Consider the following 21,637-nt stretch of genomic DNA (forward strand, 5'->3'; position numbering starts at 1 on the left):
TGTTCAACAATTTTTAAACTTGCATGTATTTTTATTTAAATTCAATTAATTAACATGTAGTATATTACTAGTTTCAGAGGTAGAGCTCAGGGATTCATAGTCTTGTGTAATACCCAGGCTCATTATATCATGTGCCCTCCTTAATGCCCATCACCCATTTACCCTATCCCCCCACCTCCCACCCCTCTCCAGCAACCCTCAGTTTCCTATGATTAAGAGTCTCTATGATTTGTCTCCTTCTCTGATTTCCTCTTGTTTTATTTTTCCGTCCCTTCCCCTTTGCTGTTTGTGCAACATCTGGTGAGTTCCTACTACACAACAAGCACTTGGAAGTGCTGAGGATACATTAGTGAACAGAGCAGCAAAAGTCCCTGTTTTTTTGCTTACATTACAGTGGGAAGAGTAAAGTCTATAGTGCGTTAGAAGATAAGTACTATGGAAAAAAATACAGCAAGGGCAAAACAATCATGAGTACTGAGTTAGAAGTGTGTGTTAAAATTGCAATTTTCTTTTTAAAATTTTTTTATTTTTTTTAAAGATTTTATTTATTTATTTGAGAGAGAGGGACAGAGAGAGCACAAACAGGGGGAGCAGCAGAGGGAGAGGGAGAAGCAGGCTTTCTGCTGAGCAGGGAGCCAGATACAGGACTTGATCAATCCCAGGACCCTGGGATCAGGACCTGAGCTGAAGGCAGAGGCTTAACTCACAAGTCACCCAGGGCACCAAAACTCACTGGATTTTATATGTTAATTTTGTATCTTAAAACTTTCCTGAATTCATTTTTTCTTTTTTTTTTTTTAAAGATTTTATTTATTTATTTGACAGAGACAGGAGACACAGTCAGAGAAGGATCACAAGCAGGGGGAGTGGGAGAGGGAGTAGGAGAAGCAGGCTCCCCACTGAGGAAGGAGCCCGATGTGGGACTCTATCCCAGGACCCTGGATTCATGACCCAAGCCGAAGGCAAATGCCTAACAATTGAGCCACCCGGGCATCCCTGAATTTATTTCTTCTAACAGTTTGTGTGTGTGTGTGTGTGTGTGTGTGTGTGTGTGTAATTTTTATGATTTTCTTTAAAAAAAGAAGATTTATTTATTTATTAGAGAGAGAGAGCATGAACATGCATGAGCGAGTAGGGGGAGAGACAGAGGGAGAGAATCTTCAAGCAGATTCCCCGCTGAGCACGGAGCCCCCGGAGGGGCTCAAATCTGGAATGCACAAGATAATGACCAGAGCTGAAACCAAGAGTTGGATGCCTCACTGACTGAGCCACCCAGATGCCCCTCTTTACAATTTTCTACATATAAGATTATGTCATTTGTGAATAGAGATAATTTTACTTCTTTTTCACTTTGGATGCCTTTTATTTCTTTTTCTTGCCTAATTTCTTTAGCTAGAATTCCACTATGTTAAAGATTATTTATTTATTTCTTTATTTGACAGACAGCGATCACAAGCAGGCAGAGAGACAGGCAGAGAGAGAGGGAGAGAAGCAGGTTCCCTGCTGAGCAGAAAGCCTGATGCGGGGCTCAATCCCAGGACCCCGGGATCATGACCTGAGCCGAAAGCAGAGGCTTTAACCCACTGAGCCACCCAGGCACCCCAAATTTCACTATGTTAAATAGAAGTGGCAAAAGTGGGCATCCTTGTCTTGATCCTGATTTTAGAGGCTAAGTTTTCAGTCTTTCACTATTGAGTATGGTGTTGTTAATTGTTTTTTATACATTTTTAGAAGATTTTTTATTTATTCATTTGAGAGAGAGAGAGAGAGCAAGGGCATGAGCAGGGGGAGAGGCAAAGGGAGAGATAAGGAGAAGCAGACTACCCACTGGGCAGGGAGAACCACATGGGGCCCAATCCCAGGACCCTGGAATCATGACCTGAACCCAAGGCAGACGCTTAACCGATGGAGCCACCCAGATGCCCCTGTTAATTGTTTTTTTTTAAAGATTTATTTATTTTAGAGAGAGAGAGAGAGAGAGATCACCCGCGTACAATTGAGGGGAGGGGTAGAGGGAGAGGGAGAAAAAAAAATCTCAAGCAGACTCCCCACTGAATGCAGAGCCTGACACGGGGCTCCATCCCACAACCATGAGACCATGGTCTGAGCAGAGATCAAGAGTCGATCCTTAGCTGACTGAGCCACCCAAGTGCCCACGTTAATTGTTTTTTTTTATTATTATTTTTTAAATTTTTAAAAATATTTTATTTACTTATTTGACAGAGAGAGAGAGGGAATACAAGTGGGGGAGTGGGAGGGGAGAAGCAGTCTTTGGTTGAACAGGGAAGCCCCGTGTGAGGCTCAATCCCAGGATCCTGGGATCATGACTTGAGCTGAAGGCAGATGCTTAATGACTGAGCCACCCAGGTTAATTGGTTTTTAAGATAAGAGAAATAATATGGTTGTATGCAGATGGGAATAATCCAGTAGAGAGGGAAAACTTGATGATAATAGGAGAAAGAAGGGAGTCCTGCTGGAGAAATGTCCTTGAACAGGTTAAAAAAAGGACTGGTACCTAATTCACCGGTAAAGGGGTTGGTCTGGGGCACCTGGGTGGCTCAGGCGTTAAGCGTCTGCCTTCAGCTCAGGTCATGATCCCAGAGTCCTGGGATAGAGCCAGGCATCAGGTTCCCTGCTAGGCAGGAAGCCTGCTACTTCCTCTCCCACCCAACCTGCTTGTGTTCCCTTTCTTGCTTTGTCAAATAAAGAAATAAAATCTTAAAAAAGAGGGGGGGTGGCCTTCAGATAAGCACACATACAGTCAACTTATAGTCACCTGGCTGGAAGGCAGATTATTTGGGTAAAGATGCTCCTGCGATAACAGGAGACCGTGGAAATTCTACCAAATTAAGCTCTAGATACTGATCTTCTTATGGCAGGCACCTCATTGTTCAGGATTCAATTCAAATATTACCTCATCTGAAGGAGCCCCTCCTGCCTCATCATCCTGATTACAACATCATACGTTATTTTCTTCACAGCATTAATCTCAATTGGAAATCATCTTTTGTATTCATACTTTTTTTGTTTTTTGAGTATCGTGTTGGAAGTACCATGACAACTGCTGAGAGCAGCAGTGGTGTCAGTCTTGTTTACTTCTGAATCTCTAGTCCCAAAGACAGTGCCTGGCACAAGGTAGGTGCTCCATAAATATTTACTGAAAAAGTGATTGAATGAATGGAAAGAGTGGGCTGAGGCTTTATTGCAGTCATGAGTTAAGTGAGAAAAAACCGATTAGTGTTTTGCTTCATTAAGGTCAACTAAAAATATTTTTCTAACTGAGGTTGGAGGCCATAAAGCATGTGTCACAGTTCCAGTCACAAGGCATGTGGCATTTTCTGATCTGACAGCATATAGCAGCATAGGAGTAGGATTCAAACATTCAAAATTGGGGGTGGGTAAATTTTCTGTTCAAAAGGGTGATGCAGGAAGATTCTGAACTCAACTTCTCCCACTGATACACTGAATCTATAGCTATGCATCATACAGTTTCTTCTGCGGAAAACAACAACAACAACAACCTAGAAACTGGCAGAGCAAAATTGAGGGTGGGTACACAGGGCAGCCCAACTGAGACCCAAGGATTGAGCAAGTTTTGTTGATAAGGGCGGGGCTGAAAAATGTGCCCTAGACAGGGAAGGAAGTAACAAGGAGTGAGAAATGGATTAGGAGAAACAACAGTTCCACTTCCACATGTACGATGAATTTGGATATCTGTTGTGGTGTGATGAATTGTATATTCGTAGGACTAGGGTCAAAGAACTTCCATTTCTGAGCCAAAAAGTCTCCCTGTAGCTTCCTCTTTTGTTCCTGTGCTGTCATCTGGAGCCAAATGGACGTCAATTCTTTTCCTCAGAAGTCCTTGTATCCTGAGTCAAGAGTTTCTGCTCTTTCCCACACAGTCTTCTTTTCCCCAACACCCCCCAACCCCGCCTCTTATCATAATCAGAACTCCCTTATTCTCTAGATCAGGAGAAGCTCTTTATGAGCCACCTCAAATTACCTACAATGGAAGAAATTTGAATACTGACCTGTATCTTTGAGGATATAAAAAAATTACCAGTGTTTTTTTTTTTAAACTATGGTATTATATGTGATAGGTATGATATTGTGATAATGTTTTTTTTTCTTTTGTTAGATTTTATTTATCCATCTGAGAGAGAGAGAGAGAGAGAGAATGAGAGAAAGCATGAGAAGGGAGAAGGTCAGAGGGAGAAGCAGACTCCACGTGGAGCTGGGAGCCCGATGCGGGACTCGATCCCAGGACTCTGGGATCATGACCTGAGCCGAAAGCAGTTGCTTAACCAGCTGAGCCACCCAGGCGCCCAATATCGTGGTAATGTTTAAGAAAGAGTGCTTGACAAATCATAAGAAAAGAAAACTACAGTCTAATATCCCTTATAAGTATGAATGAAAGAACCCCCAATAAAATACTAGAAATTGACTCCAGCAATTTATAAGAAGAATGTATAAAAAGAATTATATACCATGACCAATTGAGATTTATCCCAGGAATGCAAAGTTGGTTTAACAGCTGAAAATCAGTCAGTGTAATATACCATATCATATCAGAATAAAACATAAAAACATGATCATCTAAATAAACACAAGCATTTGATAAAATACAACACCTTTCATGAAAAAAAAAAAAACAACAACAAATTAGGAAGAGTATCCTCAACATGATCAAGGGCATCTACAAAAAAAGTCAGTCGATATCATAGTTAATAATCAAAGACTAGGTGCTTTTGCCCTGAGATGAACAACAAAATAAGGATATATGTCCTTACCACCTTCATTTGACATTGTTCTAGAGATTCTAGCCATGGCAATTACTCAAGAAAAAGAAATAAATGACACCCAGGTGGGAAAGAAAGAAGTACAACTATCTAAATTCATAGATTTTATGATCATGTATATTTTTAAAATCCTGTGGAGGGGCTCAGTTGGTTTAACAACTGCCTTCGGCTCAGGTCATGATCCTGGAGTCCCAGGATCAAGTCCCACATTGGGCTCCCTGTTCAGCAGGGAGTCTACTTCTCCCTCTGACCCTCCCCCTTCTCATGCTCTCTCTCTCTCATTCTCTCGCTCTCAAATAAATAAATAAAAAATTTTTTTAAATCCTGTGGATTCACTAAAATATATTACAACTAATCAAGTTCAATAAAGTTGTAATGGGGCGCCTGGGTGGCTCAGTGGGTTAGGCCTCTGCCTTCAGCTCGGGTCATGATCTCAGGGTCCTGGGATCGAGCCCCACATCGGGCTCTCTGCTCAGCAGGGAGCCTGTTTCCCCCTCTCTCTCTGCCTGCCTCTCTGTCTACTTGTGATCTCTCTCTCTCTGTCAAATAAATAAACAAAATCTTAAAAAAAAATAAAAAAAAAGTTGTAAGATACAAGCTCAATGTACAAAAATCAATTTTATATCTATACACTTGCCACAAACATAGTGAAAATGAAATTTCAAAAAAAAAAGTCATTTACAATAGCATCAAAAGAAATACAATGATTAGGAGTAAATATAACCAAAGAAGAGCAAACTTACACTCCCAAAACTACAAAATGCTATTGAAAGAAATTAAATAAGATCTAAATAAATGGAATAACATCCCATATACATGGATCTTAATATTGTTAAGATGTCAATTCTCCCCATTGATCTGTAGATTCAACTAATGTCTTATAAGAATCTAAGCTTTTTGTATAAATTAACAAGGTGATTCCAGAGTTCATATGGAATTTCCATAGATGGTATAGACAAACAATCTTAAAAAACAAGAACAAAGTTGGAGGACTTACAATTCCTGATTTCAAAACTTTTTGTGAAGCAATAGTAACGAAGACACTGAAACCGGCACAGGGACAAACACGAGATCAGTGAAAGAGAAGTGAGAGTCCAGAAATAAACCCATGTTTCTACGGACAGCTGGTTTTGACAAGGATGTTGAGAACATTGAATGAAGAAATCTTTCAAACAATTGGCACTGGGATACCTGGATATCCAGATACAGATGAATTAATTTGTACCCTTAACTCAGACTGTATACAAAAATTAACTCAAAATGGATCAATTACACAAATATAAGAATTAAAACTATAAAGCTCTTGAAAGAAAACACAGAAATTAATCCTCATGACCTCTGATCTGGCAATGAATTCAGAGATATGACACCAAAAGCAAGAACAACAAAAGACAAAAACAATAAACTGAATTTCATCAAAATTTAAAACTTTCCCACATCAAAAAGCGTTATCAAAAAAGATGAAAAAACAACCTACAAAATGGGAGAAAATATTTGCAAATTATATATCTGATAATGGTCTAGTATCCAGGATATCTACACAGCTCCTATAACTCATCAACAAAAAAGACAATTCAAGTAAAAACTGGGACAAAGACTTAAATAGCCATTTCTCCAAAGAAACTATACACATGCCTGAAAAGCACATGAAAAGATGCTTAACATCATTCTTCATTAATAAACTGCAAAGGACAGGGGCGCCTGGGTGGCTCAGTGGGTTAAAGCCTCTGCCTTCAGCTCGGGTCATGATCCTGGGGTCCTGGGATCAAGCCCCGCATCGGACTCTCTGCTCGGCGGAGAGTCTACTTCCCCCCCTCTCTCTCTGCCTGCCTCTCTGCCTATTTGTGATTGTCACAAATTATTATTGTCAAATAAATAAATAAAATCTTAAAAAAAATAAACTGCAAAGGACAAACAATAATTAAAACCTGGGCAAAGAACTTAAATCGATATTTCTTCAAAGAAGCTAAACAGATGGTCAAACAGGCATGTGAAAAGATTCCTAAAATCATTGGTCATTGAGGAAAGATAAATCAAAGCCATAATGAGGCACCACTTCACACCCACTAGTCTGGCTCTAATAAAAAGAAAGAAGAGGGGACGCCTGGATAGCTCATTCAGTTAAGCGTCTGCCTTTGCCTTTGGTCATGATCCCAGGGTCCTGGGATTGAGTCCCACAAAAGGTTCCTTGCTCAGTGGGGAGCCTGCTTCTCCCTCTGCCTGCCATTCTCCCAGCTTGTGTGCTAACTCCCTCTCACTCTCTATCTGACAAATAAATAAACTTAAAAAAAAAAAAAAGAAAGAAACAAGAAGGGTGTCTGGGTGGCTCAGCTGGTTAGGCGTCTGCCTTTGGGTGGGGTCATGGTCCCAGGGTCCCACAACAGGCGTCTTGCTCTGCACGAAACCTGTTTCTCCCTCTCCCTCTGCTGCTCCCCCTGTGTGTGCTCACTCTTTCTCTTTCTGTCAAATAAGTAAGTGAAATTTTAAAAAGAAGAAAAAAAAGAACTGTTGGTGAGAATGTGGATAGATAGGAACCCTCACATGTTACTGATGGGAATGTAATACGGGGCTGCCACTGTGAAAAACAGTTTGGCTGTTCCTCAAAAAGTTAAATGTATAATTACCATATCATCCAGCAATACTACTTCTAGGTATATATGCAAAAGGATTGAAAAGGGATATGTAAAACAAAATCTGTACCAAAACATTCATAGCAGTGCTATTCAACTCAACTATATGACTAGATTAAAATGGAAGACTGCAAACCTGGGTAGCCTTGCCCTGGGAGACATTTTGATCACAAAATAGAGTGATGGACTGGACTAATAACTCTTATTTTTTTGTACCATATCTACACAATGAGATATAATATGCCACTGGCATTGTTGATAAGATTATATTATTGATAGGCATAGGAAATTTAGTTAAGGCCTCCTGTGCCTACCCCACACTGATTCCTTCAAATGTTAGGCATACATAAATTTGTTACCCCCTTATCTACAGTTTAACTCTGCAGTTTCAGTTCCTCAAGCCTATGTCACAATGCTACATCATTCACTACACTTCATCTCCTCACGTAGGCATTTGATCATCTCACATCCTCACAAGAAGAGGAAGGATGAGCCCAGTAAGATTAGATAAGATTCTTTTCTATTCTTTTCCATTTTTCCTTTCTCTTTTCTTTTTTTTTTAAAGATTTTATTTATTTATTGACAGATGGAGATTACAAGTAGGCAGAGAGGCAGGCAGAGAAGGGGGAAGCAGGCTCCCTGTTGAGCAGAGAGACCAATGTGGTGCTCAATCCCAGGACCCTGAGATCATGACCTGAGCCGAAGGCAGAGGCTTTAACCCACTGAGCCACCCAGGCACCCCTTCTTTCTCTTTTCTTTTGAGAGAGAGATCATGCAAGCATGAGCAAGCAGGGGGAGGGTCAAAGGGAGAGGGTGAGAGAGGATGTTAAGCAGACACCGTGTCCATCATGGAGCCTGATGCGAGATTGGATCTCATGACCCCGAGAACATGACCTGAGCCAAAACTAAGAGCCAGATGCTCAACTGACTGAGCCACCCAGATGGCCCCGCAATAAGATATCTTGAAAGAGAGAACATATCCACATAATTTTTATTATAGTATATTGTTATAACTATCCTATTTCATTACTATTGTTGTTAATCTCTTACTGTGGCTGATTTATAAATTAAACTTTACCATAGGTATGCATAAGAAAAAGCATAGTATATATGGGGTTTGGAACAATCTGTGGTTTCAGGCATTTATTGGGTGTCTTGAAATATACCCTCCATAAATAAGGTAGGGACTACCATATTCATGTTTTCATTATTGTTCTCTTATATAAATACTTTATGAAATGTAGATAATCAAACAGGTATGACCCTTTTGCTATAAGGGATCCTTGGTGAAAAACCATCAAGTGGCGTGTGATATAATAAAGAATATATCTGGTCTTTGTCTTGAGTTGAAGGAGCGGAGCCTCAAAAAACTTTGGGATTTCTTGAATGATAGGAGTCTCTCTGCTATGCTAATGAGGTGACTTCTGGCTGGACCCCCAGATAGCTTCCCCTGAGAAGACTGCTCATCAGAAGAAACAACCATGACATTGCCTAGAGTTGAGTTCAGTCACATAGCCTATGATTTTATGAAACATATGCCTACATAATGAAATCTCAATTAAAAATAACTATTGTGGCACACACTGACTCCACAGGGACAGAAATTCCTGTGCTCAGGCCCCTTCCAGACCTTGCCCTATGTACCTCTTCATCTGATTGTTCATTTATAATAAAAAGGTACTCATAAGTAGAGAACCTTCTTGAGTTCTGTGAGTCATTCTACTGACTTATTGAAGCTGAAGGGTAGCAATCGGAGCCCCCAAATCTGTAGCCAAGTCAGACTGTAGTGCAAGCAGCTTGGGGGCCCTAATTATGGCTGTCATCAGAAATACGGGCAGTCTTGTTGAGGACCTTGTGGTAACTGGTGCTAGCTCCGGGTAGTTAGTGTTGGAATTGGATTGAAATATAGGACACCCAGTCGGTGTCAGAGAATTGGTGTAAGATACAGTAAGTATAATGTGCCTTCCTGAGTTATGTAAGTCATTCTAGCAAGTTATGGAGCCTGCAGGAATAGTGGGGTTGATGGGTCCGTAATCAAAGGAATGAGACTAATACAAAGCAAAGGTCAAGCAAAGCTTTATTTCGCACCAAGCATTGAGAATCAAACCGACCGTTCGGAGCAGCCTCTTACAGAGAGGGCGACCCTCCCAGCCTCACAGACTAACTTTTATAGAGCAAAGGCCATGTGGTTGGGCCTGGCCACATACAGGTGGCCAATGAGATTGTAACACACAGAGAAAGCTGCACAGTCATGTTAGGTCACACACCGGTGGCCAATTGAATTAAAATTCACCCCATAGTAGCTATTTGATCTAGCCTATCACCTTGGTCAGGATTGGCGCCCAAAAGGCACCCAAAAGGCGGGGCCCACACTCCTTGGTAGCTGGGGAGACAGTATGCGCGCTTTACTGATTGGATGTCTCCACCTGGCCTGACCCACCCTTGTATTTGGGCTCTGTTACCTGGGACTGGTTTCCTGGACTTGCTTTTAAGTAAGTCCCCTAGGTGGGGGGGACAGGGTTAGTTTAAGTTTTACTGCATAAACAACAAAATGGTTGTTCAACTGAGATGAAATCGCTCTGGCTAAATAGGTCCTTACAGGGTCACCTGATGTTGCTAGCTGGTCAGAATGAGGAAGGATTGGGGACCCCAAGCTTGAGACTAGTATCTGAAGTAAAGGCAATCTTGTGGGACGTATTCTTTGCTGTGAAGTTTGGCCAAACTCTGCATAGTTGGAGACAGAAGTCATTTCACCTCTATCTGGAAAATCATTCATAGAAAGGAAAGAAATACTGATGCATGCTACCATATGGATGAACCTTGAAAACATTATTCTGAGTGAAAGAAGCCAGTCACAAAAAGAACACAGACCATGTCATTTGTTTTATATGAATGTCCAGAATAGCCAAATCTATAGAGACAGAAAACAGATTAATGGTTGTTTAGTGATTGTAGTAGGGTGGGGTTAGAGAGGTGATAATAGAGGAAACCAAGTTTCTTTATAAAGTGATGTGAATGTTCTAAAATGGTGATAGTAAAACCCATTGAAATACACACTTTAAGTGGGTAAAATGTATGATATATGAATTATATCTCCATAAGGCATCATTAAATCTGTTTAAATTTTGGGGTGCCTGGGTGGCTCAGTGGGTTCAAGCCTCTACCTTTGACTCAGGTCATGATCTCAGGGTCCTGGGATGGACCCCGGCATCAGGCTCTCTGCTCAGCAGGGAGCCTGCTTCCTCCTCTGTCTCTGCCTGCCTCTCTGCCTACCTGTGATCTCACTTTCCGTCAAATAAATAAATAAAATCTTAAAAAAAAAAAGGAAAAAATCTGTTTAAATTTCAATTCAATTTAATTAACATATAGTGTATTATTAGTTTCAGGGGTAGAATTTAGGATTCATCAGTTGCATATAACACCCAGTGCTCATTACATCAAGTGCCTCCTTAATGCCCATCACCCAGTTACCCTAGCCCAGCACCCACCTCCCCTTGAGCAAACCTCAGTTTGTTTCCTATAGTTAAGTCTCTTATGGTTTGCCTGCCTCTCCGTTTTTATCTTATTTTTCCTTTCCTTCCCCTGTGTTCATGTTTTGTTTCTCAAATTCCATGCAAGAGAAATCATATGTCTTTCTCTGACTGACTTATTCCACTTAGCATAATATCCTCTAGTTCTATTCATGTCATTGCAAATGACAAAATTTCATTCTTTTTGAGAGTTGAGTAATGTTCCAGTGTGGGGGGGGGCGAGGAGAGGGAGAGAAAGAGAGAACGCACGCCCAGATGTCTACTGACAGATGAATGGATAAAGAAGATGTCATATATACCCATCCATTCATCCGTCAGTAGGCATCTGGGCTCTTTCCATAGTTTGGCTATTGTGGACACTGCTGCTATAAACTTTGGGGTGCACATGTCCCCATGAATCCCTATGTTTCTAACGTTTGGATAGTAGTACAAATGCTGGATTATAGGATAGTTCTATTTTTAACTTTTTGGGGAACCTTCATACTGTCTTCCAGAGTGGCTGCACCAGTTTGCATTCCCACCAGCAGTGTAAGGGTGTTCTCCTTTCTTTTCATCCTCACCAAATTAAGCCATTGTCTTGTTTTTTGTTTGTTTGTTTTTTTTTAAAAGATTTTATTTATTTATTTGACAGACAGAGATCACAAGTAGGCAGAGAGGCAGGCAGAAAGAGAGGGGGAGAAGCAGTCTAGTCTCCCTGCTGAGCAGAGAGCCCGATGTGAGGCTCCATCCCAGGAATCTGAGATCATGACCTGAGCCGAAGGCAGAGGCCCAATCCAGTGAGCCACCCAGGTGCCCCTTGTTTTGGTTTTTTTTTTTAAAGGGTGGTCATCTTCTGTAAATATGAGCTGAAATAGCTATAGGTGACACATAAGATGTCTGGGATTTGCTTCAAAAAAATCCATAGGGGATGGGGAGGGGACCAGAAGAGATAATACTGACCATTGGTTGATAATTGCTGAAGCTGAGTGCTTGGAGGATCATCATATTATTCTCTCTACAGCTATATATGTGAGGGGAAAAAAGAAGAATCTAATGCAATGTTCTGACTCAGAAAAGAGGGGACTGTTGGGATACCTGGGTGTCTGACTTTGCCTCAGGTCATGATCCTCATGGTCCTGCTGGGCTCCCTGCTAAGCAGGGGGTCTGTTTGTCCCTCTCCCTTTGCCCCTCCCTGACTGGTGTTTGTGTTCCTACACTCTCTTTCTCTCTCAAATAAATAAAAAAGATCTTTTAAGAAAAAGAAAGAGGGCAACCCTGTCAGGACCCCTCTCACTCCTGAGAGCTTTTTCTGCATTCTTGCTGAATGAGCTTCTATTGCTTATATTCACTAAAATGAATGAATGACTGAATAAATGAATGAATAAAGAAATAAAATTTTAGAAAGAAAGGAAGGAAGGAATGAAAGAAGGAAGGAAGGATGGAGGGGACTGTCACCTCCTTTGGTAAGTTGTTGTTTAGAGGCCCTCCCCAGAGCCCTCAGGTCAAGGAGATGAATTATTGAGGGGAATCGGAGAGGCACAGAAGCCATGAAGTGTGGAGAGGCAGCTAGTGCAGGGGCTGGTTTGGGCCAGGACAGCTCAGTGCCCCCAGTCCTCATGGTCAACCCCCAGGCCAGGCTGATGGTTGTTGTGGAAGTAGAGGGAGGGCGAGGAGGATCAGGTAAGAAATTCTTACACACCCATTCTTAGAGGGAGTGTAGCCTAGGGGAGCCTCTTGGGAGAGGGGAAGGATGAGGTCATTTTACTGCTTCGGCTGCTGCTGCTGCCCTGCAGATGCTGTTTGAGGGAGCTCTGCCTCGCAGGGCCTCTGATCCTGTGCATGGTACCCCAGTTAGGAAACTGAAGCCAAAGTTGAGAGCAGGACCTAGGAGTCCTGGCAGTTTTCCCTCTGAGAGTTGATATCTAGTCCATCTTTCTCAGGCCCTACAGTCCTTCTGGAGGGGCCCAAGAGCATCCGCTTGCTTCAGCCGGGTACTCCAGATGCTCAGGTAAAGATGGGATGGGGTGCGGGTGAGGGTTAGGGAATACAGGACTGACAATGCTGAGCCTAGCCCTCCCCACAGGAACAATGCCTCACCTTTGACAGAGTCCTGGGCTCTGATGCCGCTCAGGTAGGGGGATTTTAGGGAGCTGGGAGGAGCATGGGAGCCCTCAGGCTCCTGGGATCCTGGAGTGCTGATTGCTTCCCAAGCCCTTTGCTCAGACAGACAGGGTCAGGGCACCTGAGATCAGGGGATGTGTCTGTGTCCCCTGTAGGAGGCTGAGCAGGAGCTGCTAGCACGAGTCCAGCCCACACTAGGCTTGGTGGCCCGAGGGTACAGTGTGTCCCTACTGCTTCGGGGTCGGGAAGCAGAGACACCCCGGCTTGTACCTCAGGTGAGTCCCAGAGGAGCCACCGGGCATAAGTCTCATGAGGCTCAGGTGTTGCTTCCTCCCCGATACATTTGAGAAACTTCCCTTCCTAGCTGGATTAGATTCCCCTCCTTGGGGTTCCTATAGTACACTGCGGTCCGTACAGAATGTTTTGTGAGGGTCCAATCTAGGCAGCGATTGAGAGGTAGGTCAGGGAAGGTGGGAGGTGGTTTGCAAAGATCAAAGATCCAGGGAGGTCTAATCTTCACGGTTTTTCTTAATACTGATAATGAACTTGACAGTTTTGTTTTTAGGGCTTCATGAAAATGCCCCCGAAATCAAAACAGCTACTTCAGAAACTTTTCATAGGCCCTTGCCATAGGAAACAGCAGGTCTCACTGAAAATGTCTACTCATATGACCAGCTCACTGTGAACCGTGAGGGCTGGGGCTCTTTCTGTCCTGGAGACTGTCTCTGTAGCACCTAGTGGAGAACCAGGTGCAGACTTCACCCTCAGGAAGTGCTGAATTATGGATTCAACATTTCTGCATCCCTACTGAACCCCTTTCTCCACTTTAGCTGTTACAGATGCTGTTTGAGGAAGCTCTGCCCCCCAGGGGCCCTGATCCTGTGCTTACTACCCTTAGCCTGGTGCAGGTGAGACCCTGCAGGGAAGGGGCCCAGGGAACCAAGGCCCCTGCTGTGCGGCAGAAAGTGCCCAAGGCTTGGCAGCAGCCAGAAGAGCTTGAGCACAGCCTCATTCTGCTGGTCACCAGCGTGGGCTTAGCTCTCCTGAGGTCTCCTTTTTCCTGCCTGAAATGACTGAATTTTGGGGCCCTAATTGGCCCATAGGGGCCCAGAGGGAGGATCGTGTGAGCTGAAGCCTGGGAAAGGCTCTATGTGTAACCAGTGTTGTGCTTGCATGATTCCAGCTCAGCCCCTGCGGGAAGACTCGGGATCTGCTCTCTTCAGGGACGGAGAACCTGTCAGTGCTAGATGTGTCCCCCCTGGGCCTGTGAGTATCTAGGGCCAAAGGGGATCTGAGGGTGCTTGTCTTAAAGCAGGGCTGACACCCCCAAACCCAGCCCTTGGAGGTTTCTCCCCACTGCCATACACTTGGGGTCATGCTTGTCACACCCCCTCCTCCTCTTCCCTGCATCCCATATCCCCAACCCTCTCATTCTTCTTACCTTATCCTTCTATGCCTCTTCAGCTCGGTCCTTATCATCCTTGGACAGTCGGGCATCTCAATGAGCAGAACTTCAGTTTCTCCATCTGCAAAATGGGAGAAATTCCAACTAGCCTGTTTCCCTTCACTGGGCAGATAACAGGAGGAAAAAGGAGATGGTACAGATGAGAGACTTTTAGGGGATATACTGAGCTTGGAACCTTAGGGATGATTCTCACAAGCTTTTGGGATCCCAACTAGCTTCCCACACAGAGGTTCTGGGGGCTGGACAGGACCCTGGTGCTTGGGAATTGAGCTCAGCCTCCCTTCCTCCAGGGTAGTGGAAAATGCCAGTGAGGTGGAGGTGTCTGACTCAAGAGCGGCCTCGGGGCTGTACTTGCAGGCTACGGGGGATGAAGGCAGGTGAGGACAGAGGGCACCTGTCACCTCCCACGCCCATCCCTTAGGTGTTTGGCTTGATCCTACCCTCTCCTCCACAGGGCCTGCTCTCTGCTCACTGTCACCATTTCCTGCCTGGGGCCTGAGTCTCCTGAGGGGCCCAGGATTCATGGCATGTGGCGAGGGGCCTTGAGGATCCTGCAGCTCCCCAGAGCCCTGTAAGTCTTATGTAGTCTTCTGACTACTTTGGGGAGTGACAGTTTGTGGGGAGGCTGAAATATGGATGCAGAGACCCAGGGCAGCCCCAGAATGTGTGTGGCTTTCTAGGTTCCCTAATGTGTGTGGGAATTTTCCTTATTCCCCCAAAATCTCACTCCTCAACTTTTCTTTCCTCCCAGTCTTTCCATGCATCTGTTGTTTGCTCCAACTGTTATTTTTGCTCATTCTTTCATCTTTCAATGTTTTGAGGGACTGTCCTCTAGCATAGTTGTTCCGCCCTGAGAGCATTAGAAGGTAAGTGATACAAAGCCCTTTTGGGGAAAACCTAAATAGCCAAAACAACAAACACAATTCCTTGGGAGCAAGATCTACTCAGCCCTCTCCAGAGCCAAGCACCCCCACCAGAAATGTGGACTGTTGTCTTCAAGACCACCTCTGTGCTGGGGAGGAGGTTGGGGGTGGGGTAAATGATAACACCATGGAGAGCTCAACATATTTAGGTTGGCTTTCTCCCAGTGAAGCAATCCCTTGGTTGCTCTAAGCCTTGGACTTGGATTGTCCCCCGAATCCTAGGAAGGTTGACTCTGACCATTTTTGCCAGCTGTTTCTGATGAAGGACAGACTCCCAGAGTTCCCCACTCTGCCATTTTTGTGGATGTCACCTTGCTTTGCCATTTTTAATTGGGTGATTAGTCTTTTATTACTGAGTTGTAAGAGTTCTTTAAATATTCTGGATGCAAGTCCCTTATCCTATAGACAAAATAAATTTTGAACTATGAGAATATATTGTGTAATTTTAAAAAATAATAAAATAAAGACCTATGCAAGGTTGCAAATCTGCCTGGTGGTACACAGAAGTTACTGGAAATAGTCGATCTTTCCTTCAGAATGTGATTTGGGCCAGTTTCTTTCCCCATCCATCAGATGACATCGCCTTTCTTCCTCCCTCTCTTGGGCAGAGATTGCCCCCTGCTGCAGGTATTGGCTGGTAAGGTTATTGGTGAGGAGGTGGAGGGCTCGTTGCCCTGGATTGTCTCGCGGCTCCTGGAAGGAAACAACTACAGTGGACTTCTTCTTCGCCTGGACCCTCAAGGTGGCCTGAGGGGGGGGTGTGGGGTTCTTGGGGAAGCTCTGGGATCTAACTTATGCCTGATCCACCCTCTCACCCAATCAGCTGCAGTCCCAACCGCAGTGCAGAGAGAACCTGACCCTCTGGGAGGGCCAGGATTCAGAAAGGTTGCGGGTTGGCTAGGTTGCCAGTCTGGAGAGGCAGGGCCAATAGAAAAGCAACCCCCCATCCTTCAGAGACTTTCAAGTTTACCAAGCATTTTTACACTAATGCCTTTTATTCTTACCACAACTCCATGAGACACATATAACTTAGATGAGGAAAGAGAGGGAAGCCTAATTTATAAACAAGGAAATGAAAGATTAGAGAAGGAAAAGAACTTGCCTGTTTTCACAGACTTATTAAAAATCAGGCCTCTGTGAAATGATATGATGTCAGAGATGTGGGGGAGGCCAACTGGAGGGTACGGATCAAACAAGAATGATTAAGATTTGATTAATTATTGAAGCTGGGTGGTAAATAGATGGGTTTCCTGTACTTTGTATATCTTTGAAATTTTCTATAACGAAAGTAAAAAAAAAAGAAGAAGAAGAAGAGGAAGAAGAAGAAGCCTGGCTCTCTGTCTCCCAAACTAACAAATTAATTTGATTAATATACTCCCAGACCATGCACTGTGCCAGGCCCTGTGGAGTGAGGAGGATAAATTAGGGCAGTTCATGCCTTCAAGGATAAAGCAGTGAAGGACAAAAGTGTGTTTATCCACTGGCCAGTTTGGTATCATGATTAAGGGCCCAGGCCTTAAGGTCAGACAGAACTGGACTTAAGTTTCAGCTCTGCTACTCATCAGGAAATTCCTTGACTTCTCTGAGCTTCATTTGCTTCATCTGGAAAATGTGGGAGTAAGACAAATGAGAGTTGCATTGAAGCGTTATGTGGATAAAAAAAGGAAATCCATGAAAAGCCTTAGCACAGTGCCACCAAGTACACATAAACGCCTGATAGGTACTAGCTCTTTTTTTTTTTTTTTAAGATTTTATTTATTTATTTGACAGAGATCACAAGTAGGCAGAGAGGCAGGCAGAGAGAGAGGAAGGGAAGCAAGCTCCCTGCTGAGCAGAGAGCCTGATGTGGGACTCGATCCCAGAACCCTGGGATCATGACCTGAGCCGAAAGCAGAAGTTTTAACCCACTGAGCCACCCAGGCGCCCTGGTATTAGCTCTTTTTTTTTTTTTAAAGATTTTTTATTTATTTATTTGTCAGAGAGAGTGAGCACAGTCAGACAGAGAGGCAGGCAGAGGCAGAGGGAGAAGCAGGCTCCCTGCTGAGCAAGGAGCCCGACGTGGGACTCGATCCCAGGACGCCGGGATCATGACCCGAGCCGAAGGCAGCCGCTTAACCAACTGAGCCACCCAGGCGTCCCATTAGCTCTTTTTTATAAATAATGCTATTAATAAAAATTAAAAGTATTAAAGGCAGTGTGCTTTGGAATCCAGAAGGAGTGATTCACTTTGAATGTCCCCTCACTAGGTGGCTCCCTGAGCTTGCTCTGGGCTGCTCTGTTGGGGGCCGAGGGAAGGAGGATGCAGGTGAAACAGGTGAGGCCCACCCTGTGGGATGCAGTAGAAGAGGCCCGGGCCCGCCGGGCTGGCCTGAAGAGCCTACGTTCAGGCCTCCTTGGAGACAATCTGACGGATAGTGGGCTCAGCCAGTTGGGCAGGGCATTGCGAGAATTGCAGGTAAGCAAAGTGAGGCCTGGAGGTGCCCCAGAGAGCAATGGCTGGAGCCTACCCTGAACCCCCTCTCCATAGGTGGTAAAAGCCTGGATCCGGCGCCCAGGGAGCCAGATGCTCAAAAGGGTAAAAGCTGAGGCTGTGAGGCTCCCAGAACTACAGGTAGGTCTTCTCATTCCACCTCTTAGGAGCCCCATGGATGTCTGCCTTCCTCCCCTGTTTACAGAGCACTATGTGGTGGCCCTTTCTTCACTCACTATTTACTGATTCCCAGACATCTATTGACTTCTCACTCTGGGTCAGGCATGGTGCTATGTAGACCCTGGGAAATCCCTGTCCTCATGGAGTTTATAATTTCTGGAAAGAAATAATTTTTAACACCATCATCAGTGCTTTGAAGGCCCTATCAACACAGGGTTCATTGGGGCATCTAAGTTAGTCTTGGAAAGAGAAGGAAGGAACATTTCATGGAGGAAGTTGATTCCCGAAGGAGGTGAAGAACATTCTAGGCACAGAATGTAACAGGCAAAGTCTTAAAAATAAGGGAGAGCTTGATCTCTTTGGGAGACTGAAAGTGGCTCATTTTGCTGGAGAATAGTTTGAGGAAGAGTCAAGAGAGAAGGATTAAGTAGTGAAGTGAGGAAAAAAGGGGTGAAGTGGGGGTCAGTTCATAAAGGGCTTTGTGAATTTATTGAGATATTTGGACTTCATCTTGAACGTCAACGGGGAAACCATAGAATTTTTTTAAGCAGAGAAGACAACACTGCTTACATTTTTCAGGAGGCTCAGAGAAGGGATCTGAGCATCTCGGGGTCACTGATACAATCAGAGGGAGCAGAAGGGCAAACATGCCCGTCTTTAGACTCGATATGGTACTTTTGCATCGGTTTAGAGTGCATGGCCTCTCCTGTGCAGCAGGGGGCACTGTCCTCCAGGATTTGACACTGTGTGCCTGGACTGCTGCTCCTGTCCACCTCCTGGTCCTTCCCTTTTCCTATTTCCTTACAACTTGTTTTTCTAGCCCTGAGCTCTGGGAATTAGGCAGGGAAGCTCCCATTTATTGAGCAGTGCCTGCCACTTGTGCTTTGGGTGCATTATCTTATTTCATGCTCTTACAAGTTTTGTCAGCTCTATTTTACATGGATTCAAAACACTAGTCACCTGCCTGAGTCACAGCTGAGGAGAGGAGGGGCTGGCGCCCCAATCTGTCTGATTTTAAAGCCCTGAGCTTAACTCACACTATCCTGGAAGAGTATGGAATTCTCACTCCTACTTTATTCTCAGCAGGTCATAGATTCAACAGCAAGCCAAAGCCCAGGATTCCAGAGAGAGCCCAAAGGTGGGTTTGGAGTTTGGGGTGAAGCTGGGTATCTCCTCCACCTTTCCTGGGCTTAACTGCATTTTCTTCCAGTGGTAGGAATAACAGCATCTCTAGGACTTGGACTCCACCAAAATCATCCTCTTAGGGACTCTGAGGAACAGGTAATATACTTCATGTGCCCCCAGAACAGCTGGAAGTTGTTGGGAGAGTGGAGTTGCAGAGCCCAGTTAATGTAGCTACTGCTTCCCTGCCCCAGCATCAGGGAGAAATACAGAGCTTCTGGCAAAAAGAAGACCCAAAAGCCTATGTGATTCCTAAGGGGGAAGGGGCATAGGAAGGCTATTTTCCTACTGGGTCACATTAAGGGTATAGAATCCTTCAGGCCTCCATGGTACCTATTGGCAGAGCCAATACCTCTCCTTTCTCCCTCTGACCTCCAAGTCTCTGTCCAGGTTCCAGGCCCTTATAGGCCAATAGGTCCTGGATGTAATTCTAGGAGCAGCCCCGGTAGTGGGGTTCTGTTGAAAAGCTGGACCCTGAGTCCCAAGGCTGTGAACACACATGGCTTCTAAGCCTAGACTGATGCCACCTAGGCCTGCCAGGTCCCAGATGTGGCCCTGCAGTTCTTCTTGGCCCAGGCCCGGAGGAAGAGACTGCACGAACAGCACCAAATATGGATCCAAGAGGAACTGAAGCATTTGGAACAGGAAGAGGTGGTGGCAGGTGACCAGGTCAAAGCCCCGGTGGTTGGAAAGGAGGTAAGGAGGGTCAGGTAGGGGACTTGAGGCTTCTAATTGGTCTAGGCACTATGCTGGGGGTGGAATCCAGCCTCAATCACAATAGACTGGGCCATACCCTCTCTCATGGTCTTCAGAGCTTTGTGGGGGACAGATGAAGTGATTTTCAGTGCTAAGTACTGTGATGCAGGGAGCTAAGGGCTTATAGGAACAAAGAGTTGTGCCTGACCCAGGCTGGAGTGGATCATAAAGGATGGCATTTAGCTGAGACAAAAAAAACAGATCAGCCAGAGGAATTTACTAGACTGAGCTCCGCTTGGGCAGTCTGTACCATCACATAGAGGCACTGAGTAAATATAACTTGTTTGAGCAAATTAAGAAACAAAACTTGTGTCCATGGAGGTGGTGCAGATATGTTCTGAGGACAATACTGTATGAGCAAAAGTCCAGAGGGAAGCAGTGGCAAAGTACAGTCTGGGTAGAGCAAATTGTCCATCTGGCGGGTCCTGGCAGGTGCAGGGTCAGAGGTGAGACTAAAGAGACCAGTGTGTGCCATGCCTCTAAATTTGGACTTTACCCTAAGAGTGACAGCGAACCACTGAAAGGCATGTGTCACCTCAGTTCTGTCCCTCGCTAGCCATGTGAATTTGTGCAAGTTAGGTCACTTCTCTGATCCACGGTTTCCAAATCTATGTACCAGATTTCGAAAACTAAAATGGCGAATACCCCACATGGTTTTTTCACTGGAGAAAGTGAAATAATACACATGAAGTATTTAGAAGAGAGCCTGGCACACAGGTAGCACTGAACAAAGAATATGTATTATCACTGAAGGCCTCCAAGGAGAGGCAGAGATGGCCCCGGGAGCAGACCATGCTGAGACTGCGGCTGGAGGCCCTTCAAGCAGAGCAGGACACTGCGGAGCAGGACCTTGCAGCCCTCTATGACCTGCACGTGCAGGCTGCCCGAGCTCAGACATGCCACATGCTGCAGGTCAGTGAGGTCAGAAGGCAGGCCTTGAAATGGTTCCAAGGCTGACTGGCTGACAAGCATCTCTGAATCTGGGCACAGGTATTCCGAGCCTGGCGAAGGCTGTGGGAGGAGCAGGCCATGACCACAGAGCATCACCACCGCAGCCTACTGGCTGGTGTCCTACAAGACAACATCAACGTGGCCGCGCAGAACCAGGAGCTCCAAGCCCAGAACCAGCAGCTTCGGCAGGGAGTAGATTAGGCTGAGGCCAGTCATTGCCGGATTGCTGCCCTAGGGAGGGATCTGATTATCAGTAATCCTGCAACAGCAGCTTCCTTTCTCTTCATTCTTAAGGGGCTTAGAAGGGAGAGGGAGGGGGGACACAACCACCAAGCTAACCTTCATTATGGATAATTAACAATACCACTAACCAGGTCTCACTGTGCCAGTCCCTGTTAGGCGCCTAATACCCATGACTTCATTTTAGCCTTTCCTGCTACCCTATATAGTGGTAGGTACCATTTGACCCCCATTTCAGAGGTAAGGCAACTAAGGCTTGGAGGTTAAGTAATTGCCCAAGGACAGTCAGCTAATAAGTGACAGAGCCAGAATTCGAATTCAAGCCAGGCTAACCATAGTTCTACACTGCAGACAGTGGTTCACAAGATGCAGTGTGTACTGGAATCATTTAGAGTTTATTAAAGAACAAGA

The 21,637-nt window shown here is 44.8% G+C and overlaps 1 protein-coding gene across 1 annotated transcript in view; it reads right to left on the reverse strand.

Moving 5' to 3' along the window:
- TMCO6 (transmembrane and coiled-coil domains 6) overlaps positions 1–21,637 on the reverse strand; it is a 40,817-nt gene that overhangs the window by 15,409 nt on the left and 3,771 nt on the right. Inside the window, exon 2 of the mRNA XM_080804018.1 lies at positions 14,501–14,585. Within this exon, the coding sequence (XP_080660144.1) occupies positions 14,501–14,556 (56 nt within the window). The 5' untranslated portion in view covers positions 14,557–14,585. The remainder of the gene's footprint in view (positions 1–14,500; positions 14,586–21,637) is intronic.

This window comes from Martes martes (genome assembly GCF_963455335.1).
Source record: "Martes martes genome assembly, chromosome: 5".
Classification (NCBI taxonomy): domain Eukaryota; kingdom Metazoa; phylum Chordata; class Mammalia; order Carnivora; family Mustelidae; genus Martes; species Martes martes.